Source organism: Eptesicus fuscus, chromosome 7 (assembly GCF_027574615.1).
Source record: "Eptesicus fuscus isolate TK198812 chromosome 7, DD_ASM_mEF_20220401, whole genome shotgun sequence".
In the NCBI taxonomy this organism is placed as follows: domain Eukaryota; kingdom Metazoa; phylum Chordata; class Mammalia; order Chiroptera; family Vespertilionidae; genus Eptesicus; species Eptesicus fuscus.
Window position 1 is genome coordinate 42,385,539 of NC_072479.1, and position 27,671 is coordinate 42,413,209.

Genomic DNA, 27,671 nt, shown 5'->3' on the forward strand with positions numbered 1-27,671 from the left:
TTCAATTATTAGCATATTCTTTAAGTACTCCAGTTACTAAAGGTTTGATTGTACTTCAAGAACTGTCTTTTCCAAAGATTAAAAATTAGTTCTTATTTGTTATGACAAAAATTAAGCTTAAAAGCACATTCACACTTGTCCTTAAAAGCATGCTTACATCATACGAGATAACTTCTCATGCCTGGAGACATGGTTCATATGGCAAAAACTAGAGGGTAATTCTCCCATCTCCACATCCTCCAAAAAGCCACACTCGGCCTCAGTGTAAAAGTTATATTTTATTGCCATGCTACAAAATGTATGAAGTTGGCACTGATAGGGAGAAACAGAACAAAGGGTGGGGAGGAAGAGAGGGCAAAAGATGTTGTTACATATACAACAAGGTTTTAATCAACAGTGGTAAATTTTGCCAATATTAAAAATGCAAAGCAAATTTAAATGCTGTTATGAAACAGCATTAAAATACAATTTATGCATAGTACAGTATCACTTATGTCTTTTACTAGAGAAATGTGGAATGTTTATAAAAGAAATTAACCATAGGGGGTAAAATTCATATTTCATATACAATTTGGCAATGGTAGTCCCACTGTTAGACAATTTTATATAAAAGAAAAAAATTAAAAATCTAATAAGCTACCTTTATACAAAGTTGCTATATTTATGCCTTTATGTAGGAAAAAAACATTTATAATGCAAATTAGGACATACAATAATCTTACAATATTATACAATGTAATGAAAATAAAAACATAACACAAAATTTGTCCTTTATAAAATGTATATTTTGCATTTACTAATGCAAATGTGGCACACCGGTGACTACTGTACTATTAATAACCAGTCCATCATAGAATTGCAATCATAATGATGCTACAAAAGAATTGTGTTATACCCCCAAAAACTGAGAAAGTAGGAATGGGGAGTAGGGATATGAAGAATAGGAAAGATAGATATGGTGCTGGTTTGGGCAGAGTATATTGTGGTATGTAATAAAATAGTTGTTCATTTTTCAAGCCAAAAACATTTTGTATACATTCTGGAATTTCGTACCAATGCCTTTATTCAAATTTGGCAAACATCAGGGAAAAGGTAATTAGTACCATATACCTCACATATCAGAAATATGAATGAGATGCCAATACATCAGTTACTTCTGAATGTTGTCTCTGATGGTATGTCTATTTCAAAGATAAATATATGTATATGTGTACATATACATATATATTTACACATACTACACATTGCACAAAACACTTGGGCATTAGGAGTTAGGAACAGCACAGGGGGAAGTGGGAAGTACTTTTTAGCTTGTTAAAACTTTTACCTTGAGGCAAAAATATGGTGGCACATTATTGAGAAATTATGAAAACATAAGGCCCCTGTCCCATTTTTAATAGAACATTATTGAGGTACATTTTTTTATGTTGTGCCACAGATTTCTTTGGGGGCGGGGGTGATAAACACTAGCTTGACTTATAACATTGAACTGTGGAGTTAACATAATAACTATAAAAACAAAGATTGCTTGGCAAATTTTCTTAAGTCCCAAATGTGATCTATTCTGGATATACTGGGAAGTGAAAAGTTTTTTGCTGAATCTTCTAGAGTAAAGTGCATATCTCATCACTCCACAGCAGCAGTAAATAAAAGAACTATTTGCCAATCTTCCTGGAGGGAGAGAAGGCACCATAATTTCATTTTTAAAGAAAGATGAAACTGGGAAGTAAAACGCACTAAGAAAAAACACAGTCAATATCCATATCTGTTTCCAACCCTGGTCTGGGATAAAAGCTGTTATGATCTATAATGATAAAAGAGGATTCTATTTAGGAAAATATATGAATAATTATTATATTTCCAAAACTGAAAAGTAGGATCACATAGTCTAGCAACAGAACAGAATATCTAAAATTAGGTCTGTCTCAGAAAATCTGAAACATATGGCCACAATTATATCCCAATAAAATAACTCATTCTAAAATGCACCTAGTAATAGGTACATTCTTCCAGGATAGAGCTTAATGCCCATTACTAGACTACTGCAAAGGAAAAGGAGTGTTCTACATTACTTTTTATTAAATAGGAACACAGGTGATTTCCAGAGACGTCTAGAAATTAACACCAGTTTTATGTGTACATCTTCCTAATACTCATAGTACCTAAAATCAAATTCTTAGCAGACAAATTGGTCCCATTTTCCTTTTTAAAGCACACAGTATTAAAGCATAAACTGCAATGATTACATTGGAGTTACCTAAAAAATATAAAAACTAATTAGAATCTGGAAGGGAAAATGAAAAGGATGAGAAAAAGAAAAAGTATCCAACCTCCAAAATGAATAAATAGGTCAGCCCTTCCATTTGGAGGTTAATGTTCTGTCTCGACTGCTTATTTCAGAGAAAACCATGCGTACTAATTCCATCACAATTCTTATTCCACATTACAAAAATCACATAAATTTGGCACGATTAGCAAACTACTCAGAAGAAAACATAAATGCAACAATATATTAAAATGGAAACTGCACACCTATACCACTGCTCTCTTTTTAGAGAACAGTGAACACTTTAGTAAGCACCAAGTTCACAGAAAAAAAGAGAAGAGATTCTGCTATGCACATAAACCAATGGCACTGAAAATAATAGACACCTTTAATAATTTATTTTCTTTATAATGGTCCCATTCTAATAATTTTCCTAATCCATTCACTGTCCTATAATTGGTTTTTTATTGAACAGGTTGGATGCTATATGACTGAAACTTTTTCATGCTAACTTAACCTTAGTTACATCTGGTAGATACAGATCATAATCTCAAACTTCCTCATATTTAGAGAAAACGGTAAAATATTTTGCAAGGTTACCTAACCTTCTTTTCACTCTACCTTCTCTTGTTTTCTCTAGTGTTTGGGAAACTGGAACATTCTTGATTTCCAAGAGTTGGACATATGACCTCTCGTCAGTTTATATAAGCTTCAATTCATTTTAAATCCTAAATTATGACAATCTCATTGCTACACGACTTCCACTATACTTGCTATGCTGGCAATAATCTTAACATTCCATTGAAATCAGGGATAATCAAAGATCCAGCTAGGAGTGAAAGGACAGCAGAGCTGAGGAGCACTGCAGTGGGCAAAGTGTAACTGCAGCCGTGTGACTTGAGGGAATCACTGCTAAAGTGCTGGGGAGAGTGCCCAAGAGAAAACAGTACCTTTCGGGAACTTCGCATGTTAAAAGTAACTTCCTTTTTTTTTTTTCTCAGCTGCTAAAAAGATCACCTATGGACACAAGTAAAATTTAAAACTGAGAGAATGTTTTTATCAACAACTTGAAAAGTAAACAGCATATAAATAAATACTGGACAAGGGCAACCCTGTTATAGAATAACAGTAAGTTCTAAATGAACCTTCAAAACCACAATTTGACAAAAATGCAAACTAAACAACAATAAACACATAATCCAATTTAAAAACTATATACAAACTCAAACATTTTAAATTGAAAAAGACATTAAGCAACAAAATACAACATCCCAAACACCAAAGGAGAAAAACTGAAGGTGAGTGGCAATCTAATGGCACAAATGCCTCCAGAACAATGTTATAGTTAATAATCCATAGGAGAGACACTTTCAAAAGATCATAGTTCAGATTTTCAAATGCTTTTGGATAAAGTGACCTGAGACTGATTCTTGAGCCTACTGTAATTCTGATTAAGATATCTGGGCATGCCCTTCCAATGACATCATGAGATGAATAAAAAAAGTATTGTCTCCTTCCCTGCCTTTCAACACACCAATAGCAAACCATATTCACGGACACAGGACTCTTTCTAGTAAGATGAAGGCAAAGGAGCTGACTGGTATATAAGGAGTGTGGTACTTCTATTTCCTTTACATATGGTTTGGCTCAAGTTAAAAAGCCTACAATTAATGAAATAAAGGATTCTTCATGTTACATGCTGAACACCACATACCATGAACAGTGAATCTACAAATATTACTTTCAAAGCCTAGAGTTATCTGTTAGCAATGCACATTATCAAGAGGCTTTATAAAATATTGAAATGCCAACCATGACTTAGGCATGAATGATATGCATAAGTCCAGAATATTGATAAAAATCAACCAGCATGTCACTCACTTCAACTCTCATTTTAAATAGGCACTGTGAAAATAGGAGTGCTGCTGTACAGTAATGAGTTGTATATAATGAAATTAGTGTTCTTTAATGAGTACCTGCTCTACATTAATTCCCTTTAGTTAAAGAAGCACATGAAATATTAAAAAAAAATTTATCAGTCTATAAAAGGAGTTAGTGTTTAGAAATGAAAATGAAGTACTTGCATCTTCATTTTTTTTAAGTTCACAAAGGTGCAAACAATGTAATGCTTTCCAGGCTCACATAGGCAGATCAGTACTATTATGTCTAGTTTTCCTAGATGTACCATCATCTCGTGGTAGTGCTTTCTGCAAATTTGACATAGCAGCAGTTTTCTCGATGTCTATCACAGCATACAGCTCTGTGCGCCTGGTAGGGGTCTGTGGAAGAGGAGTTGTAGGCGTTTTTGGAGTCTGAGGGTTGTCGGAGTCACTGCCCCCTTCCAAGTCAACCTGTATGTAATTGAGCTGCCTGTGTTCTAAACTCGGGCGTCTGATATCAAAGTTAAAGACTGTCGGTATACAATCCCGACGCCTTGAATATTCTATTTTGTGAGCACTTGCTGGCACTGTTACATTCTCTGTATTTACATAGTTATGCATTGGATCTAGATTATTATGGTAGCCATTTAGAGATGGGGTCTTTGGTCCTAAATTGTCATCTTCATCCCTACTTAGTTTGCGGGCTTCCCAAACAGGAGGCAAAGATGGTAAATTTTCATAGTTTAATAATGCAGTTCTTCTCTGAGCTGAGTTGTTGATATTTTGGGTATCTGAGGTACTGGTAGATGTCAGACGACCTCTCCGGACCCCTGAGGCACTAGGGATAGATAACCCATTTATATTTTCATACACGAGCTTGTTAACAGAGGGTGCATCTCTTCGTTCATCACTGTCATATCCAGTGTCCCATTCTGTGTTATTTGCACCACTTCCGCTGACTTGATCTCTTCCAATTTTCTCCAGTTTCTCTTTTTCCATTAATTGCTTTTGAACAGGAGTTGGTCCTAAGACAAATCTAACTACTTCAGGTTCAAGAAGAATCTGAGGGTCCCTGTCCTCAATACTACTTGGTTCTTCTTTTGGAGTGTTGCTTTCAGCATTAGAAATCCTCGCCTCCAACGGGACATGCACAGCTGCACAATTTTTCCGCTCTTCTTGCACACCTGTAGTATTGACATAGGTATGTACCTAAAACAAGAAAGTGAATCAGTAACTTGCTTAAAACAATAAAAATACCCAGCCAGGGTGTGGCTCAGTGGTTGAGCATCGACCTATGAACCAGGAGGTCATAGTTTGATTCCCAGTCAGGGCACATGCCCGGACTGCAGGCTCAATCTCCAAGAGGGGGGTGGGGGGGTTCATCACTAATGTTTCTGTCTCTCTCTCCCTTCTTCTCTGAAATCAATACAAATATATTTTTTAAAAATCCTATCTAATAAAAGAGTAATATGCAAATTGACTGTCACTCCAAGACACAAGATGGCTGCCCCCATGTGGACACAAGATGGCCTGCAGGGGAGGGCAGTTGTGGGCAGTTAGGGGTGACCAGGCCAGCAGAGGAGGGCAGTTGGGGGAGACCAGGCCAGGAAGGGAGAGAAGTTGGGGGGTGGGGGGGACCCAGGCCTGTAGTGGAGGACAGTTGGGGGAGGGAGGACCCAGGCCTGCAGGGAGGGCAGTTAGGGGTGACCAGGTCAGCAGAGGAGGGCAGTTGGGGGAGACCAGGCCTGCAGGGGAGGGCAGTTGGGGGGGCAGGCCTGCAGGGGAGGGCAGTTAGGGGTGACCAGGCCAGCAGGGGAGGGCAGTTAGGGGTGACTGGGCCAGCAGGGGAGGGCAGTTGGAGGCGACCAGGCCTGCAGGGGAAGACAGTTAGGGGTGACCAGGCTAACAGGGGAGGGCAGTTAGGGGCAATAGGGCCTGCCAGGGGGCAGTTAGGTGTCAATCAGGCTGGCAGAGGAGTAGTTAGGGGGTGATCAGGCTGGCAGGCAGAAGTGGTTAGGGGCAATCAGGCAGAGGCAGGTGAGCAGTTGGGAGCCAGTAGTCCTGGATTGGGCCTAAACGGGCGGTCGGACATCCCTCAAGGGGTCCCAGATTGGAGAGGGTGCAGGCTGGGCTGAGGGACATCCCCCCCCCCCCCATGCACAAATTTCGTGCACCGGGCCTCTAGTAAATATATAAAACATGTCTGCTCTTATCAGTTAATTTTATTAACTTTCTGTCTAAAAAATACTTTTTCTTTGAAACTTTTGCACCTGTTTTTTACTAATAAAAAGGGGTGTATAAATGTACTTTCCTAATTTGATAAAATAATAACTACTCTAACATGAAACATTATACTTGATAGTGAAACATGAAAAAAAAGCATTCTATAAAAAAGCAAAAAACATCAGGAACAAATAAGGATTAGCATTTTGGTGGTATCTAGAAATTTTCATGATTCATAAATATTAAAAAGGAAAGACAGGACTAGCCAGTGTAGCTCAGTGGTTGAGCATTGACCTATGAACACCAGGAGGTCACGGTTCGATTCCTAGTTAGGGCACATGCCCGGGTTGCAGACTTGAACCCCAGTGGGGTTGTGCAGGAGGCATCCAATCAAAGATTCTCTCTCATCATTGATGTTTCTATCTATCTCTCCCTCTCCCTTTCTCTCTGAAATCAAAAAATTATATTTTTTTTAAAAAGGAAAAGACAAATTTATCATTATTTACAAATAATTTGACTATATGAAGAAATAAACCCTACTAGATTTAATAAGGCTTCTGTAAAATGCATGGACATAAAATAAATACTACCTACTAAGAAATAATCACTAAAATGATAATGAAAAGCTCAATGGTATTTGGAGAGACAATATAAAAAACATTTAGTGCCTATACATAAAATTTGAAAACCTCAAAAATAAAATGCAAAATTGAGAGAAATGTAATTATAGTAAATAATGTAAGAACTCATGTTCTGTGTAAAGAACACAAAAATGAATTTTAAAACAATAACAATTTCTTAATGATAAATGACAATGTGATTTACAAAAGATAAGTATATAACTAACTAATACATAGATAATGTTTAACCAGATACTTCCTCAAATGAAAAACAGAATAATCAGGAATATTACATAGCTCTATAAAAACATCGATAACAAAATCTACCTTCCTGCTAGTAGTCCACTAACTATAAAAGCTGTAATATAAACAGTAGCATAAATTCTGAACTGACTGGAGGTTATTATAATGGGAACTGGCCACTGTTATGTCTGTCTTTACCTATAGATGCACCTCTCCTGTGAACCCACAAACGACTCTAATGCTAAGTTTCCCTCAACACCTGCACATATTTCAGTATATGTCAACAAATACATGATATTTCCTCTGATTCTTCACTACAAAAGTCATACACAAACAGTGAAAGCTAAATTCAAACTGACTAAAATCTTCAACTCCACACAAGTTAGACAGTAGCCCGTGCTTACCTGTTCCTCGGCCACAAGCAAAGGATGTGTGGATTCTTCTCCCACTGAAGGCAAGCGAGCACTTCCCACAGAAGGGTGCCTGCTTGAAGGGTGGGATGAAGCATCTCCAAATGAGGGATATCGGGGATATCCATTAGGTAAGTTCTGAGCAGCAAACCCTGGAGCTGAGTTTTTGTTCATTAGTTTAAGAAGAAAAGCAGGATACAGAGGCAGGGGAGAGAAAATAAAAATGAATGAGAATCCAATCTGCACTGACAGGTTTAAGGAAGGTGTTTCTGGCAAATATAGCAGAAAACAGACTTATTCTTTAGATAATGATAAGTATATAACTAATAAAAAGGAAAAGAGAGGGCTGGCCGGTGTTGTTCAGTGGTTGAGCATCAACCTCCATGTCAACATTCCATTCACATTTTAGATACTATAGAACAGTTAATGTTATTATATTTAAAATGTTAAATACATTTATAATTATAGCTAATAGCTTTTTAAAACTGACAACCATTACTCTTACATTTCTAACATTTTATAGATTAAATATCCAGTCTATAAATGGCTCTAATCAAAATACAAGAAGGAAAATGGGTATTTACTTGTAGGTGTTCGAGGTGTTCTGGGGACTTCCAATTCCGTCTGATGATTATTCCTTTCAACAACTGGCTCTTCCACCACATTTATACTGTTATTTTGCATTATCTCTTGCAACATGTTAAATAATTCTTCTGCACGGGCACACTTAAAGGCAAAGATTCCTACAAATATAAACCAGAAGGGAAGAATGGTTACCACATCTTTTAAAAAGATACAGGAGCACCTATTAAAGAATAAAATTATAAAATAAGCATTCTGTATACCAATAGCAAGAAAGGCCATTTAAATAAATGTCTGATAAATTATTGAAATTCCCTGTTTCAAACATAAACCCAAAAGAAAGTTCACAGAATAATTTTCATTTGTCTAAGGGAGATGGCCCAAAATAAGGCAGATAAAAATAAGATTTTCACACTTGCTTCAGTTTGCTTAACAGCAGGGGGAGCCCAACTCACCATTACCAAGGTGATCCTTTACCATTTGACAGGCCCTGGCTCTGTTACGTTTAATCATTATAATAGTTCTGTAAGGCAAGGATTATCATTCGCCTCTGATAGAGAAAAATAGAGGTAACTTGCCCACGGCCTTTCAAATTGTAGGTAGCAAAATAATCAAACTTGCACTGTTGTACTCCAAAATTTAGTTTCTTTCCCCAACAAGCTGTAACAGTAAAAACACATAACCCTGTTTACTGGGCTGGGACTAATCATTTACAGAAAATCTTAAAGCTAATATGAGTCAAAATTCTGGACACAGAAAAGGTGCTTAATAAATGCTTGCTAAATGACTAGTTTACTATATCTCTTTTCTTAATGAGGCACTTATTTAGGTAATTTTTTTCTATCAGAAGAAAATAAAATATTAAGCACTGTGTATAAAATAACTGAAAGAATAGTACTAGTATTTCAAATGTGACAAGGTTTGCAGAAAAAGGCTCTGCCTACCTTGTCCAGTTTGACATCGTCGACCACTTTCAAAAGAGAAGAGATTTGAATCATAGCCATAGCGTCGCAGGCAGAGGTAGTGCCATTTCACCGAGTCACGTTTGCGAGTGTATAAGATCAGTTCTGTCTCTGTAAGTTCCATTATGCCAGAACCTAACTCATTCCCATCATCATCCACATTAATGACCTAAAAGAGAAAGTTAATTAGTGCCAACTTAATGCTTTCACTTGACAGTCATACTCATATTTCACCGATTTGTCAGGAAAATACACTGTTGCTGATTGGTTCAGTTACTTACTCCTTTGTTAGTTTATTCACCAACCAATGTGTGTGTAGGACTATGTAGCAATATAATACCTGGTTCATATCTGCCAAGGAACTCACATTCTTACTGGGGAAATAAGTTCATGTTCAGATAAGGCCTTGTACTACTGAGTTTCAGAAAATGGCCAGAGACTGTGAAGAACAGATATTGCTTAGGGAGAATTTACTACACCCCTGGAACTAGACAGTGTTGTACATGTATTTTTCCCACTTAATCCTCATAACACTCCTAAACTGCAAGTAAAACTGTAAAAAATCAAACAAAGACTTAATGACAATCCAAGATCACAAAGCTATGAAGCAACAGGGTTATGACCTACACCCAAGTTTTGTACAATCCAGAGGCTATGATTTATAGCAGACTGAGGCCAGACTACAAGAGACACAAAATAGCTGTGGATGATTAAGGAGTGGAGCATTTAGCTTCTAGGCAACAGAAAACCATAGACATTTCAGAATGATGAAAGAGTAATTTGATGTCAACTGCAGGACGGATCACAGTGGTGACTCAAGGTAGAGTCCAGTTAAGAAATTATCTAGGCATGAATCAATGACTGGAGGTGGTGACAGTACTACAGAGGAACCTATAAAATGGTGTTTTAAATAAAGTAATATCAGAACTGTGTGGCTAATTAAATACAGAGGACCAAAGGGAAAGTATAAGATGATTTCACATTGTCAGTGAAAAAAATATAGTCATTTGTTAAAATGAGAAAAAGCAGAGTGAACAAAAAGGGAAATAAAGGATCTGGAGATAAAAGTGAAAAAGTAAGATATATTAAGTGAAGTAAAAGAATATCCAAGTAGGCAATAAGAGAGATAATTCAAGCAGTTTTACTGACCTTAAACTTGTTCCGATGGTTATCTGGGACAGTGTCTTTATCTGGACAGCTACAACAGCTACCCATGGCTTCTTTCAGAAGACCATGTGAGCACTACATGAAAGATAATTAGAAAAAAATTATTAGATGTAGGATGTAAAAATCATAAAATAAAAAAGGTTTTAGAAATCATCTAACACAAGCCCTAAATTATTTTGATGAGGAAAATTAAGCCCAAGAAAGTATATGGCTAGAGGTAGATTTCACACAACTAGCTGGTAAATTTTGCTCAATGATAATGATAATTTTGTGAGGTAGACGTCGCAGGAATCTCAAATTTCCAGTTTAATTTGCAAAGGTCTGTCTATTTTTAAATTATCTTAAAAAGCAAACCAACTTAAGGTCTCATATGTAGCACTATTTAAATAAGTCATTGAAGGAATTAATCTTTTATGGCTTACCAGGAATTTCATGTCCCTTATTAATAAATTTACTAAGGATGCTTGACTTCTGACTTGGCTGGTATTTTTTATTACTCATTGTAGTATCCTTTATGTACTCCATCAAACTAGAGTTCATTGGTAAATCTGACACAAAACCAAATTTGGAGTAGTTCACTAAGAAAGACAACTCAAAATTCAAGCAATAACCTAAAGAGAATATTGACAAAACTGATAGAGTGTATCTATCTAAACTTTCTTTTCCACTGAAGGTTACAGATAAGAGGTTATAGGTGACATGAAGTGTTCAACAACACTCCAAATGAACAAAAGAAAAATCTAAAATGTCACTTACAAAGGAAAGAGAATAAATGTGACAATATTTGAAAAAAGCAACAAGAAGCTACAAAATATTAAAACATAAATTTGATGAAAACTTGCTTAAAATTCTTCAGTGGCTCTTTACTACATTCAGGAAAAAATTCAGAGCTTATGCCATGAGGTCCTTCCCAGTCTGGTTCCTGTCTACAGGTCTAGACTAAACTCTCCTCCTCTCTGCTTCAAGCCCTACCCAGGCATATTAAACAGTTTCCCCAGAGTATCTTATTCTCTCACACCCTTCTGCTTCTTTTCTTTCTCAAGATTCAACACAGAGTACTGTGGGGTTCAGGAAGCCTTCTCTGACTCCACCCAACTGGGCGAATTATACTTCTTATGTAACCCACTCACCCCTCCACCCCAACCCGCAAAGCACCCTGGGCATCCCAGTATCACAGCATCTTTCACAGTGTTTACTTAGTAGAAACTGTGGTAGACTGTCTACTTATCTACCTTCTTCCCTACATAAGGAACTCCTTTCCAGCAGCAATGAACCTTATTCCTTTTTGCATTGCCCATGCCTAACACAACATCTAGCACACAGTAGGTGCTCTAAGTCTCTTGTAAGCTGAATAAACTGTACTAAACAAAGGTAAAGAATGTCTGGCAGTCATAAATATTAAGAAGATGAAAAAGGCCCAGCTGGTGTGGCTCAGTGGTTGAGTGTCAACCTATGAACCTTCCTCTGAAATTAAATTATATATATATGAAGCCCTAGCTGGTTTAGCTCAGTGGATAGAGCATTGGCCTGTAGACTGAAGGGTCCCGGATTCAATTCCAGTCAAGGGCACATGCCTGAGTTGCAGGCTTGATCCCCAGTAGAGGGTGTGCAGGAGGCAGCCAATCAATGATTCTCTCTCATCATTGATGTTTCTCCCTCTCTCCCTCTAAAATCAATAAAAACATATTTTTTTAAAAAGAGTAAGAAAACGTGATATTTGAGTTGTTTGCTGTTTTAAGATGGCATAGATGTATACAGGTTTGTAATCAGTAGGTCAGGAAAGGTTTCAAAATATAGGCGGAGATTTTCCCCGGAGAGCAGGCCTTGGAGGTGGTAGCGGCTGCCCTAAGCTAGAGGCTGCAGGGCAGTATTCTGCCATTCCTAGTTTCAGCTCTGGGTGGGGGAGCACCCAACGCAAGGGACACCTGGGTCCAGGTGTGGTCTCCACCCCGGTCCCCCAAGTTTTAGTTAACCAGCGGAGTATCTGAACCTCCTGATAGTGGCTGTATTTCCAATCTGGCCAGCATGTGCTTCTCCCAATTATAGATGCTTTCTAGTTTCTGGACTCTAGATAGAAGGCTGGGCCTCAATTTTGGCCTGGCTTCTCTAACAAGCAAGAAGAGGGAGATGGGGATGGGCAATGGGGACTTGCTCTCCCTCTCCAGAGCCTTTCCCTTCCCACTCTTCCTCCCAGGAGTCTTGCCTTTGCCTTTGCCTTTGTCTCTCCTAAGCTCCAAGGGCCCTTCAAAGCCCCTGTAACTTGTCTCCTGAGCCTTTGCAGCCCATCTGGCTCACTTCTACCTCTATGACTTTCTAAGTAAACTTTGTTATAATTTGAAAAAAGAAAAGAAAAATAAAGGGGCAATGGGGACACACGGAGGACACCTTTACTCTTGGCTGGTTCTAGCAAGCTATTTCATATCCCCTTTTGAAAACCTGGCGGGGGGGGGGGTCCTCTTCTGTTTATGCCAGATATTACCACAACACATGTACTACGAATCCAGGTAAGTCCCCAGTGGCCCCAGAGTCATTACTGTCTGGTGACATTCTAATAAGTAATCTTTTTGCCAAACACTTCACAAGTATAGTCAGGCACTCCGTGGGTTATAGCCCAGCAGACAGTGGAAGTATGAATATTAGGCCAAGATATACAACCTCGATAGATTTAGGGTATGGTCCTTTTAGGTACTACATCTGGTCAAAGTTGGGAAACTATCTGTATGATTTCACAAACCGTATTTGACACAGGCAGGTGGTTGGGATATAAGCCAATCCTGAGGCTAATTCAAGACTTTCTGGGAACTGTAGTTGCTTTTGGTTAAGAACTATTCCAATAGGGTTTTCTGGGAATTGTAGTCTTCCCAGACCTACACTTCCAAACCTAGTGATTTTTAGCTTTCCTGAGGACACGAACCATTTCCCCAGACCAAAAATGACCAAACATAGGCTCCTGGGGGTAAAAAAAAAAAAAAATACATATGTATGTGTGTGTGTATATATATATATATATATATATATATATATATATATATGTATACACACACACACATACACATATGTATATGTGTGTATATATATATGTGTGTGTGTGTGTGTGTGTGCATATATATATATATATATATATATATATATATAGAGAGAGAGAGAGAGAGAGAGAGAGAGAGAAAGAGAGAGAGAGGAGGGGGAGGGGGAGGAGGAAGGGGAGGGGAAAGGAAAGAGGGAAAGAGAAGGGAAATAAAGGATGGATCAAGACAAAGGGGAAGACTAAAGATGAGTTCCAAAGTGAGACATCTGACCGGAGGAGGAGGAATGCCTCATGCTGTGAGGAGAAAGGGAAGAGAATGAGGACATGTGGAGGGAGCACAGTAGAGAAGCTGAAGGAGATTAACATCCTAAATTTTCTTTGTAAAATAGAAGGCAAGTTTACAAAATGAGGAGAATAACAGGGTATTTCACTGAGGAGCTTACCCAAGAAAGGTTGCAGATTAAGTAGGCTGTGCTGATAGCTCAGAGAGGCTACAAAGTAAGATTATGCTGTTTTTCTAGCTGTGCTCAGCAGTCCAAAAGGTAGAAAGTTCAACTGGCCAGGATGAGTGAAGGTAAGAGGACAAGAAAATTAAAGAAAGAATATTGGCAACACGGAGTTGGGATGGAGGTATTGAAGTGGTCTGTTCAGGAGAGAAGAAGAGGGCTAACGAAATGGGAGAAAATGCAGGCAAAAAGGAACAGGAAGCTTTAGTAAGGTTGAAAAACAGGCTTAGTATTGAGTGAGAGACTGAAATAACTGGAACAAAAGGCAGTTGTGGTCAATTTCTAACATAAAAGGAGACTTATTTTAGTGTGTAGTTTTCAGCCACATCTCTGACTGCTCTTCGTGAACCACAAACTCCTAGGAAAGATACTAGATATTCTGCATTTATGACCGCCAGACTAATACTTGGAGACCACATCTGAGTTATGTAAGACCTAATAATATGCGCTAATACTGTAACACTTGATGAGAAACCATATGATCTCATCATCTCACAGTGCCAAGTTCATTACTCAGCAAAAACACAAATAGACTTACTATGCTCCCTTAAGAAAGCAACTTAGGAAAGTAACTAGGGTATATTCAAGAACAAAAGATAGCTACTGTTTGGGAGGATCAATATTGCAACAAGTTTGCTGAATATTTTATATTAGTAAATACTGTCTTCGTTTAATTAAAGCCCTTTGTCCTTATTCCTTGGAGGTGGGAGGTGACAGCAAATCAGCAGGCAAAATGAGTCCATTCAACAAAACATTATTATGGGACAGATTGATAGTAATACAGTCTTAGTAGAAAATTTTAACACCCCATTGGCATCTATGGATTGATGCCAAACAAAAAATCAACAAGAAAACAGTGGCCTTAAATGATACACTAGACCAGATGGATTTATTTTCAGAGCATTTCACCCCAAAGCAGCAGGATATATACATTCTTATACATTCTTTTCAAATGCACAGGGAACACCTTCTAGGATAGACCACATGTTAGCATACAAAACAAGTCTCAATAAATTTAAGAAGGTTGAAATCATATCAAGCATCTTCTCTGACCACAATGGTATAACACCAGAAATCTAAAAGAAAAAAACTTGGTAAACACACAAACACATGGAGGCTAAATAACATGTCAATAAAAAATGAATGGGTCAACCATGAGATTAAGGAAGAAATCCAAAGTTACCTTGAAACAAATGAATGTGAACACACAACAACCCAAAATCTATGGGACACAGCAAAACCAGTCCTACCTAAGAGAAAAATTCATAGCAATACAGGGACCACCTCAAAAAGCAAGAAAAGTCTTAAATAAACAATCTATACTTACTAGTACACTTAAAAGAACTAGAAAAGGAACAACAAACAAAGTCGAAAGTGAGTAGAAGGAAGTAATAAAGATCAGAGTGGAAATAAACAAAATAGAGACTAAAAAGACAATACAAAAGAGCAATAAAACCAAGAGCTGGTTCTTTGAAAAGAATAATAAGATTGATAAACCTTTAAAGATACTCATAAAGAAAAAAAAGAGAGGACCAAATAAATAAAATCAGAAATGAAAGGAAAATAACAACTGACACCACAGAAATACAAAGGATTATAAGAAAATATTACAAATAAATTGGACAATCTGGAAAAAATGGATAAATTCCTAGAAACATACAATCTTCCAAAACTGAATCAAGAAAAATCAGAAAATCATGCCCTAACCGGTTTGGCTCAGAGGATAGAGTGTCGGCCTGTGGACTGAAGGGTCCCAGGGTCGATTCTGGTCAAGGGCATGTACCTTGGTTGCGGGCACATCCCCAGTAGGGGGTGTGCAGGAGGCAGCTGACTGATGTTTCTCTCTGATCAATGTTTCTAACTCACTATCCCTACCCTTCCTTTCTGTAAAAAATTAATAAAATATATTTTTAAAAAGAAGAAAAAGAAAGAAAAATCAGAAAATCAGAACACAGCAATTACAACTAATGAAATCAAAGCAGTAATTAAAAAAATAAATTAATTTAAAAAAATTAAAAAAACTCCCAGCAAACAAAAGTCCTGGACCTGATGGCTGGCTTCACACAGGGGAGTTTTACCAAACACTGAAAAAAGAACTAACACCAATCCTTCTCAAACTATTTCAAAAGTTCAAGAGAGGAATCCAAAGCTCATTTTACGAGGCCAGCATTATCCTAATTCCAAAACCAGATAAAGACACTACAAAGGTGAACACAAATGCTAAAATCCTCAACAAAATATTAGCAAACCAAATCCAGCAATACACTAAAAAGATCCAACACCATGACCAAGTGAGATTTCTTCCTGGGATGCTAGGTTGCTACAATAACTACAAATCAATTAATGTGATACACCACATAAACAAAATGAGTGATAAAAATCATATGATTATGTCAAGAGATGCAGAAAAACCATTTGACAAAATCCAGCACCGATTTGTGATAAAAAGTCTCAGAAAAGTGGGGACAGAGGGAAAATACCTCAACATAATAAAGGCCTTATATGACAAACCCACAGCTAGCACCATACTCAACAAGGAAAAACTAAAAGTGTTTCCCTTAAAATCAGGAACAAGACAGGGATGTCCGCTTTCACCATTCTTATTCAATACTAGAGGCCTGATGCATGGATTCCGTGCACAGTGGGGTCCCTCAGCCTGGCCTGCAGGGATCGGGCCAAAACCGGCTCTCTGACATCCTCCGAGGGGTCCCGGATTGTGAGAGGGCACAGGCCAGGCTGAGGGACCCCACCAGTGCATGATTGGGGCCAGGGAGGGACCTGCGGGAGGGCTCCAGGGTGTGTCCAGCCCATCTCGCCCATTCCCAATTGGGCCATCAGGGCCGATCGGGGAGGGACCGCAAGAGGTTGGATGGCCGGGGAGGGACCGCAGGAGGACTCCAGGACGTGTCTGGCCCAACTTGCCCAGTCCCAATCGGCCAGACCCCAGCAGCAAGCTAACCAGTCGGAGCGTCTGCCCCCTGGTGATCAGCGCACATCACAGCGATTGGTTGAATGGTTGGACACTTAGCATATTAGGCTTTTATTATATAGGATAATACTGGAGGTTCTAGCCACAGCAATTAGACAAGAAGAAAAATTAAAGGCATCCAAATTGGAAAGAAATAAATAAAACTGTCATTATTTATCAGTTCTAGTATTTTTTTAATGGAGTCCTTAGGATTCTCTAGATATTGTATATAGAGAACCCTAAGGACTCCATTAAAATACTACTAGAACTGATAAATAAATTCAGTCAAGTAGCAGGATACAAAATTAATATTCAGAGATTGGTTGCATTTTTATACATCAACTAGATGCCCGTTGCATGAAGATTCGTACAATAGGCCTTCCTTCCCCTGGCTGCTGGCAACGGTTTTCCTCTGGCACCCAGGACCCAGGCCTTCGCTCCACTCCGGCTGCAGCGAGACTTGGCTTCTCTGCTCCGGCCGCAGCAGAGAAGCCAAGCCTCGAGGCTTCTCCATTCCGACCACAGCGGAGAAGCCAAGCCTCTACAGTCTTCAATCTTCAGTTGTCTTCAGTCTTCAGTCTTCAGTCTTCACTCGGGCCAGAGCCTTCAGTCTTCGCTCCAAGCCTGCGAATGCAAATTAACCCATCATCTTTGTTGGGTTAATCTGCATACTCACTCCTGATTGGCTAGTGGAGGTAGAGTCAATTTGCATATTTCTCTTTTATTAGTGTAGCTAGTGAACTATCAGAAAGGGAAACTAAAAGAGCAGTACCATTTATACTGCATCAAAAAATAAATAAAATACCTAGGAATTAATTTAACCAAGGAGATAAAAGACCTGTCCTCAAAAAAATGGTAATACACTGAAGAAAGAAATTGAAGAAAATAAAATAAATGGAAGCATATATCGTGTTCACAGACAGGAAGAATTAATGTCATTAAAATGTCCATACCACTCCAAACAATCTACAAGCAAACACAATTCTTATCAAAATACCAATGGCATATTTCAAAGAACTAGAACAAATAATCTGAAAATTAATACAAAACGATAAAAAAATCTGAAAAGCCTCAGCAATATTGAGAAAGAAGAACAAAGTTTGATATCATACCACCTGATATCAAACTATGAGGCCATAGTAATCAAAACAGACATGTAGATCAATGGTACACAAGAGAGAGCCCAAAAATTAACCCATGACTATATGGTCAATTAATATTTGACAAAGGAGGCAAGAACATACAATGGGGTAAAGATAGTCTATTCAATAAACGGTGTTGGGAAAACTGGAGATACATGCAAAAAAATGTAATCAGACCCCCTTCTTACACCATGTACAAAAATAAACTCAAAATAGATTAAAGACTGAAATGTAAGACTTGAAACCATAAAAATCTTAGAAGAACACATAGTAAAATCTCAAACATTTCTCTTAGCAATATTTTTTCTGATCTTTCTCCTTTGGCAAGGGAAACAAAAGAAAAAATAAACAAATGAGACTACACCAAACTAAAAAGTTTTGCACAGCAAGGGAACATCAACAAAACAAAAAGACAACCTATTAAATTGGAGAACATCTGATAAGGGGTTAATATCCAAATTTTATAAAGAACTAATACTATTCAACATGTAAAAAAAAAAACAATCCAATTAAAATTGGACAGAGGACCTGAATAGACTCATCTCTAAAGAGGATATACAGAAGGCCAATAGACATAGGAAAACATGTTCAACATCACTAACCATCAGAGAAATACTATTAAAACCACAATGATATATCATCTCACACCTGTCAGAATAGCCATTATCAATAAATGCACAAACAACAATTGCTGACGAGGATGTGGAGATAAGGGAACACTAGTGCCCTGTTGGTGGGAATGCAGATTGCTGCAGTCACTATGGAAAACAGTATGGAATTTTCTCAAAGAAAAAGGAAATTGTCCTATGACCCAGTGATTCCTCTTCTGGAGATTTATCTAAAACAAACAAACAAACAAACAAACAAAAACACCCAAATTACTAATTTGAAAGAATATATGCATCCTATGTTCACTGCAGCATTATTTATGATAGCCAAGATGTGGCAGTAATTCAACTGCCCATCAACAGACAAGTGGATAAAAAAGCTGCGGTACATATATAAAATGGAATATTACTCAGCCAAAAAAAGAATGAAATCTCACCATTTGCAACAACATGGATGGACCTTGAGGATATTACGCTCAATAAATTAGTCAGAGAAAGACAAACACCATATGCTCTCCCTTATATGTGGAATCTAAAGAACAAAATAAATGAACAAATAAAATTGAAACAGACTCACAGACACAGAGAGTGGACTGGTGGTTGCCAGAAGGGAGGGAGGTTGGGGGGGACTAGGAGAAAGAGGAAAGAGGTGAAGGGGATTAAGAAGTACAAACTAGTAGTTACAAAACAGTCACAGGGATATAAATTACAGCATAAGGAATATACTTGATAATACTGTAGGAACTATGCATGGTGCCAGTTGGATACTGGAAATATCTGAAGGGCACTTTGTTAAAGTATATGAGTGTTGAACCACTATGCTATACATCTGAAACCAATACAAAATATTAGTGAAAGTAAACTGTAATGGAAAAATTTAAATTTATAAAAAAAGAAAACATCAAATTTCTTGTTTAAAAATATAATTTGTGGACTTAATGATTTTCTATGCTACTTTTTAAAATGTATTTTTATTGATTTTAGAGAGGATGGGATAGGGAGAGAGATAGAAACATCAATGATGAGAGGGAATCATTGATTGGCTGCCTCCTGCACGCCCCCTACTGGGGACTGAGCCCAAAACCTGGGCATGTGCCCTTGACCGAAATCGAACCCAGGACCCTTCAGTCCACAGTCCGACGCTCTATCCACTGAGCCAAACCAGCTAAGGCGATTTTTTTTTAAAATATTTTATTGATTTTTTACAGAGAGGAAGGGAGAGAGATAGAGAGCCAGAAACATCGATAAGCTGCCTCCTGCACACCCCCCAATGGGCATGTGCCCACAACCAAGGCACATGCCCCAGACCGGAATCGAACCCGGGACCCTTCAGTCCGCAGGCCGACGCTCTATCCACTGAGCCAAACTGGTTTCGGCCAATTTTTTTTTTTTTTTTAAGATAAACTTCAACTCACCTAGATCTGGCCATGAATATGCTTAACCTCTGCTGCAGCCGCAGGAGTTTAATCATACTTCAGAACACCATGTTTTCTTTGTTTGATGACTTAACCTAAAAGAGAAGAGAATTTTTTATTTCTTTTAAAATAATAATTTTCCTTATGAGACTTCTGGCAGCACTTTAGTTCAAATTACCTATTTAAACTCAAAATATCTAAAATTTGATTTAAAATTATTATTATTTTTGTTGTTGTTGTTGTTAATCCTCACCCAAGGATATTTTTCCATTAATTTTTTTAAAGAGAGTAGAAGGGAGGGGGAGAGACACAGAGAGCGAAACATCGATGTGAGAGAGACATATCGATTGGTTGCCTCCCACAGATGCCCTGATGAGGGCCAGGGACTGAGCCTGCAACCTAGGTATGTGCCCTTGACCGAAATCAAACCCGGGAACCTTCAGTCTGCAGACTGACGCTCTATCCACTGAACCAAACCGGCTGGCTAGGGCTAAAAATCATCTAATAGATAAGATATATTTTTAAAATATGATGTGTAGATGTTATAATTAATATGGCCTTTTCAAAAGAGAAAGAAAAAATGTAATAGTTTGAGTTCTATTTTTAGAAATATCAGGGCTTTTAGAAGCCATTGATTCTGGCTTTTCCTTTATAGCTATGACTTTGGATAACCCACTTCTCTATCCTTACCTCTTCAGCCATAAAATGAGAAGTAAACTAAATCACCTCCAATATTCCTTTCCAGTTCTAAAACCCTATTTTAGCCAGCGGCAGGCTAATTCTCTACCTGCAGTCACTTTTCTAAAACTTCATCATCATCCTTCCAAAGAGCAGTCAGTGACTCTCTTTAGAATCCCTCCTCTGCATCTTCCTATTCTATGAGAAGCCCCCAGAGCAAAATCAGAGGAGTCAGTCATCACTAAACAGTCCATATGAACAAACATGCCAGAGTCACAGGACAATATAAGTTATAGCAATCAATTACAATCTAGAGTTTCAAGAGATTTCAATATACTTTTGAAATTTTTCTGGTGAATTTACTCACTTTTTTAATTGATTTCTTTTAAGAGAGAGGAAGAGGAAGGGAGGAAGAGAGGGAAGGAGGGATGAGGGAGTGTGTGTGTGTGTGTGTGTGTGTGTGTGTGTGTGTGTGAGAGAGAGAGAGAGAGAGAGAGAGAGAGAGAGAGAGAGAGAGAGAGATATGGATGTAAGAAATATTGATTGGCCACCTCTCTTATGCACAACTGGGGACCAAACCTGCAATTTAGGTATGTGCCCCGAACAGGAATTGAGCCTGCGATCTTTCGGTGAACAGGACGATGCTTCAACCAACTGAGCCACAGCAGCCAAGGGCGTTTATTCACTTGTTACAGCACAGAAAAAATTAAACTTACTCAAACACAGGCACTAACATTTATTGCTATACTATATCAGGCATTATTTTAGAGGTTTGTGAATTGTCTCATTTTAATCTATATTAACTAGTGTTAAAAGAATATGACTGATAACCAAAATGAACATTTCCAAAACCATGAACCCATACTCAATCAAAAATTTCAATTCTGGATTTCAGGCTTACATATATAATCAGTTCAGCCAGGTATTTGCTCACACCCCTCATAAAGTGCTGCTACACACCATGTTGGGGTTGGGGGTGGGGGCAGCACCCTAGTGACTCTTCCTTAGCACACCCTTCTTTTCACCATAAACTTAACACACATCATGCTTTGTCTCTAGACTGTAAAATTGTCCTGCTAGCCCTAGCCAGTTTGGCTCGGTGGATAGAGCGTCAGCCTGCGGACTGAAGGGTCCCAGGTTCAATTCTAGTCAAGGGCACATGCCCAGGTTGCAGGCTCAAGTCCCAGTGGGGAGCGTGCAGGAGGCAGCCAATCAATGATTCTCTCTCATCATTGATGTTTCTATCTCTCCCTCTTCCTTCCTCTCTGAAAAATAAAACTGTCCTGCTAATTCTACCATAATCCATGCTTTTTATATAAAATACATATTGTTTGTCTATCTCTTTTAAGAAAGTTTAGCCAATCAACTCAGGAAAATCTGTCTTCCTCTCTTTATTCATTCCACTTATAAACATCCCACAACCCCCATGCTGAAATGAGTTTAAACATAGTAAATATAATTAAGACAATGAGAGTGATCCATCTATAACCCTGTATAAAGGAAAAGTCCTAAGTCTTGAAATGAAACATTTAACCTTTTGCACTCGGATGTCGAGATTAAAATTACTCTTTGAATGTATCAATAATTTGAAATATAAAAAAATCCAAATAAATAAGTTTGTATGAAAAGAAACTCCAGTTTTTTATTCTACTGCCGCGCTTTGTAAAATCTGGGGTATTTAAAAAATTAAATCCCGAGTAGAATAAAGGAATCGAGAAAAAAGCAAGTGAGTGCAAAGGGTTAAAGAACCAGCGTACCAACCTATAAAACTCTTGAAAATACTAAAAAGCCTCCATTAGAATCTCTGGAAACTTTTTATTCCATCTAATCTTCAAATCTCTCTTCTCTTTCTTTTTTCAAAAAATTTTAATTGTAGTAAAATACACATAACATAAAATTTGCCATCTTTCCCACTTTTAAGTATACATTTCAGAACTGTTAAATATATTCAATATTGTTGTGCAACCAATGTCCAGAACTACTTCATTTTGCAACATTGAAATTCTACCCATTAAACAACTCACTTCCCCAGGCAACTGCCATTCTTTTTATTTGTGCTACTAGTAGCCCTGCGCACGAATCCGTGCACCAGTAGCTCACCAATAGCTCTCTGCCCACTGCCCTGCCCTCCTGTAGCTTCCTCCTCTCCCCCAATCCCCCACTCATAGCTTGCTGCCCTGCCCCCTCCTGTAGCTCTCCACTGCCCGCTTGTAGCTCGCTGCCCCACCCTCCTGCTAATCCATGATCCAGTCGTTACGCAGTCAGTCGTTACGCTTCACGGTGTAACGACCATTTGCATATTACATCTTTATTATATAGGATTAAGTTGGACTACTCTACTAGTAGATACCTCATATAAAAGATCATACAGTATTTATCTCTGTGCCTGCCTTATTTAACTTAACGTAATGTCCTTAAAATTCATTCATGTTGTAGCAGGTGTCTGAATCTCTTTCTTTTTTAAGGCTGATTAATATTTCACTTGTGTATATACCAAACTTTGCTTATCCATTCATCTGTTGTTAGACATTTATCCACCTTTTGGCTATTGTGAATAATGCTGCTATAAACATGGATGTACAGATATGTCTTGGAGACCCTGTTTTCAAACCTTTTGGATACAGACCCAGAAGTAGTATTGCTTCTGGGTAATGTTATTAACTAGACCACATGGTAATTCTATTCATAATTTTTTGAGAAACCGTCATACTGATTTACATTCCCACCAGCAGAGCATAAGGGTTCCAATTTCTTCACATCCTTACTAACATTTGTTGTTTTCTGGGTTTTTTTTTTTTTGTATCAGCCATCCTAATGAGTGTGAGGTGATATTTCACTGTAGTTTTGATTTGCTTTCCCTAATGATTAGTGATGTTGAGCATCTTTACATGTGCTTATTAGCCATTTGTTATCTCCTTTGGAGAAATGTCTACTTAAGACCTTGGTCCATTTTTTAGCAAGGTTGCTTGTTTTTCTATGACTGAGTTTTAGAAGTTCTTTATATATACTGGATATTGTCCTTTATCAAATATATTAGTATTCCGGTGCACAGATTTGTGCACATTGAAAGGAAATTAATTAGAAGGTGGCGGGTGGAGCGGGACTGGGCAAGACAGGCCGGACATGAACTGGAGCCAACCTCCCGTGGTCCCTCCCTGGCTGGCCGCACCTAGGGCGGTGGCGCAGCTAGAAGGGTGTCTATGGTCACTGCAGCTTGGCAGTAAACCAGATTCAGGGGCGACAGTGCCCCAGCAACAACATAACCCACGGCCAAAGGTGGAATTGCACGCCCAAATCGGGCTCCCTCCTCTCTGGTTCCGGGGTGCGTCAACCAAGAACCACTGCTGCCAAGTCACTGTAGTTCAGCAGTTCCTGTGTTGAGTGTCTGCCCCTTGGTGGTCAGTGCACGTCATACCTACCGGCAGATCGCTTAGCCTTTTATATATGTAGATAATTTGCAAATATTTTCTCCCATTCTGTGGGTTGCTCTTATCCCTCTGTTTCTTTTTTTAATTTTTATGTATTGATTTGAGAGGAAAGACAGTCATCAATTTGTTGTTCCACTTACTTTTTTAAAATGTTTTTATTGATTTCAGAGAGAGGAAGGGAGAGGGAGAGGGAGAGGTAGAAACATCAATAATGAGAGAATCATTGATTGGCTGCCTCTTGCACACCCCCTTCTGGGGATCGAGCCCACAACCTGGGTATGTGCCCTGCCTGGGAATCAAATCATGACCTCCTGGCTCTGGGTTGATGCTCAACCACTGAGCCACACCAGCCGGCTGTTCCACTTATTTATGCATTCATTGGTTGATTCTGTATATGCCCCAACTTGGAATTGAACCCACAACTTTGGTGTATCGGGATGATGTTCTAACCAACTGAGCAACCTTGCCAGAGCTGTTGACAGTGTCTTTTGAAGCACAAATATTTTTATTTTTCAGGAAGTCCAATTTGTCTATTTTTGCTTTTGTTACCTGTGCTTCTAGTGTCATATCCAAGAAAGCACTGCCAAATCCAATGTTGTGAAGCTTTTGGCCTATGTTTTCTTCTAAGAATTTTATTGTTTCATGTCTTATATTTACATCTGATTCATTTTGAGTTAATTTTCATGTATGATATTAGATAAGGGTTGAAGTTCATTCTTTTGCATGTAGATAACCAGTTTTCTCAACACCATTTGTTGGAAAGACTGCCCTTTTCTCCATTGAATTGTCTTGGCACTCTTGTCAAAACATTTTTTAACATGAGTTTTTTTCGTCATGTGAGGGCTTATTTCTGGGTTCTTTATTCTATTCCATTGATCTACAAGTCTGTCTTTAAGCCAGTACCATACTGTTTTGATTATTGTGTCTTTGTAGTAAGTTTTGAAATCAGAAGTGTAAGTTGTCCAGTCTTGCTCTTCCTTTTCAAGATTATTTTGGCTATTTGGAGTTCCTTGAGATTCCATATTAAATTTGTTTTTGTAATTTCCTTTTCAGACTGTTCATTGCTTGTGTATGGAAATGCAACTAATTTCTGCACGTTGAGTTTGTATCCTGCTACTTTGCTGAACTCATTTATTAGTTCTAAGACTTTTTTCTGTGGAATCTTTAGGGTTCTCTAAATAGAAAATTTTGTCATCTGCAAACAAAGATAATTTTACTTATTCCGTTCCAGTTTGGATACCTTCTATTTCTTTTTCTTGCCTAATTGCTCTGGCTAGAACTCCCAGTGCTATGTTGAATAAAAGTGGTGAAAGTGTGCATCCTATCGACATTTTCCTGATCTTAGAGGAAAAGCTTTCAGTATTCACTATTGAGTATGATGTTCACTGTGGGTTTTTCATATATAGCTTTTATTATGTCGAGGTAGTTTCCTTCTATTCCTAGCTTTTTAGTGTTTTTATAAAAAGGTGTTGAATTTTGTCAATTTTTTTTTCTGTACCAACTGAGATAATCATGTGTTTTTTATCTTCCTTCTGTTAATGTGTATTATATTGACTGATTTTTATATGTTGTAAAATCTTTGCATTGCAAGAACAAATCGCACTTTGGCTGAACTTAGTTTGCTAGTATTTTGTTGAGGATTTTTGAATCAGTGTTCGTAAGGGATGTTGGTCTGTATTTTCCTTGTGGTTTCTTTATCTGGCTTTGGTATCAGGGTAATGCTAGCCTCATAGAATAAGTTAGCAAAGTGTTCCTTCATCTTCAATTTTTTGGAAAAGTTTGAGAATTGATATGAGTTCTTTAAATGTTTAGAAGAATTCACCAGTGAAGCCAGGGGTTTTTTTAGTCAAGGGATTTTTTTTATTACTCATTTAATCTCTTTACTAGTTATAGCTCTGTTCAGATTTCCTATTTTGTTTGTGATTTAGTCTTGGTAAGTTTTGTGTTTCTAGGAATTTGTCTGCTTCATCTAGGTTAATTTGTTAGTGTACAATTGTTCATAGTATTCTCTTACAATCATTTTTACTTTGACAGAATCAGTAGTGATGTCCCCACTTTCATTTCTGATTTAAGTATTTTGAGTCTTGTATATGGTCTTTAGCTATTTTCTTTGTAGTTGCCATAAGGATTACATTTTGAATTTATACCAGCTTGACATCAATAATATACAAAAACTCTGCTCTTTTAACAGCTCTGTCCTTACTCCTTTCAGTTATTGATGTCACAAAACTACACCTTTATACAGTGCACCCAGAAAAATAAACAATTCTTTTAATTATTTTTCTTAAATTGTATAGAAAATAAAGAGTTGCAAACCAAAGTTAAAATACTAGCTTTCAGGTAAGTTATTTTTTTCTTTGAATGTAGTAGTCCCTTAAATACTAAATCAGAAAACAAAAAGTATAGTTACAAATCTATTATAATGGTACTAGCTTTTAGAATTTCCCTTGTGAGATCTTTATTTCTCCACATGGCTTCAAGTTAGTGTAGAGTGTCCTTTTGTATCACCTTGCAGGACACCCTTTCTTAGAGAATGCATTTCTTAATGGCAGGTCTAATGACAATAAACTCCAGCTTTTGTTTATCTGTTAATGTCTTCCTTTCTCCCTCCCTCATTTTTGAAGGACAGTTTTTCAGATATAGGATCCTTGGTTAAAAGAATTTTTATGGGTCTTTTAGCATTTTCAATATATATGTCTACTTCTGTCTAGCCTCCAAAGTTTCTGATGAACAGTTTGGTAATAATCTTACTGAGGATTCCTTGAATGTATAACAATTTGCTTCTCTCTTGCTGCTTTCAAGAGTCATGTGTAATAAACTGGATTATAATGTGTCTTGGTATGGGTTTCTGTGGGGTAATCTTACTTGAAGTACAATGAGCTCCTTAGATATTTATATTCATCTATTTCTATATTCTCTGTGCCCCTTTCTCTTCCCCTTCTCGAACTTCCACAATATGTGTTAGACCACTTGATGGTGTCCCACTGATCCCTTAGGCTCTGCTCATTTTTCTTCAATCTGTTCCTCAGACTGAATAATTTCCATTGTCCTATCTTCAACTTTGCTGATTTGTTGTTCTGTCTGCTTTGAATCCTTCTACTAAATTTTCCATTACAGTTATTGTACTTTTCAGATCCAGAATTTGTATTTGGTTGCTTTTTATGTTTCCTATTTCTTCATTGACATTCCTTTTATTCATGCACAGTTTTCTTGACTTTTTCCACATCTTCCTTTAGTTCGCTGAACATTTTTAAGAGAGTTGTTTGTACTACAATCAGATCTTTTTCACCAGTGGTTTTTATTGATTTTCCCCCTTTGAATGGGCCATACTTTATTTCTTTGCATGCTTTGTAATTTTTGTTTTTAAAAACTGAACATTTGAATCTAATAATGGTGTAAGTATTTTGTTAGTTTTATTTATTTATTTTTTACAGTTATAGGCTATCTCTGCACCAACTGTTAGCCTGAGGTGTAAACCTAAGGTGTTCTCAGGTCTTTTCTGAGCCTTTCCTTCGGTGCACGTGGTCATTTTCTAATTTTTTCTGTAT

The 27,671-nt window shown here is 37.8% G+C and overlaps 1 protein-coding gene across 3 annotated transcripts in view; it reads right to left on the reverse strand.

Annotated features, from left to right (window-relative positions):
• Positions 1-258: 258 nt before the first annotated feature.
• Positions 259-27,671, reverse strand: part of FRS2 (fibroblast growth factor receptor substrate 2) — a 110,001-nt gene continuing 82,588 nt past the window's right edge. For all 3 annotated transcript variants that reach the window (XM_054718857.1, XM_054718858.1, XM_054718859.1), the window contains 6 exons: positions 20,018-20,112; positions 10,336-10,428; positions 9,169-9,355; positions 8,227-8,385; positions 7,637-7,800; positions 259-5,355 (listed from right to left, as the gene is read on the reverse strand). In XM_054718857.1, the coding sequence (XP_054574832.1) occupies positions 4,405-5,355; positions 7,637-7,800; positions 8,227-8,385; positions 9,169-9,355; positions 10,336-10,401 (1,527 nt within the window). In that variant the 5' untranslated portion in view covers positions 10,402-10,428; positions 20,018-20,112 and the 3' untranslated portion in view covers positions 259-4,404. The remainder of the gene's footprint in view (positions 5,356-7,636; positions 7,801-8,226; positions 8,386-9,168; positions 9,356-10,335; positions 10,429-20,017; positions 20,113-27,671) is intronic.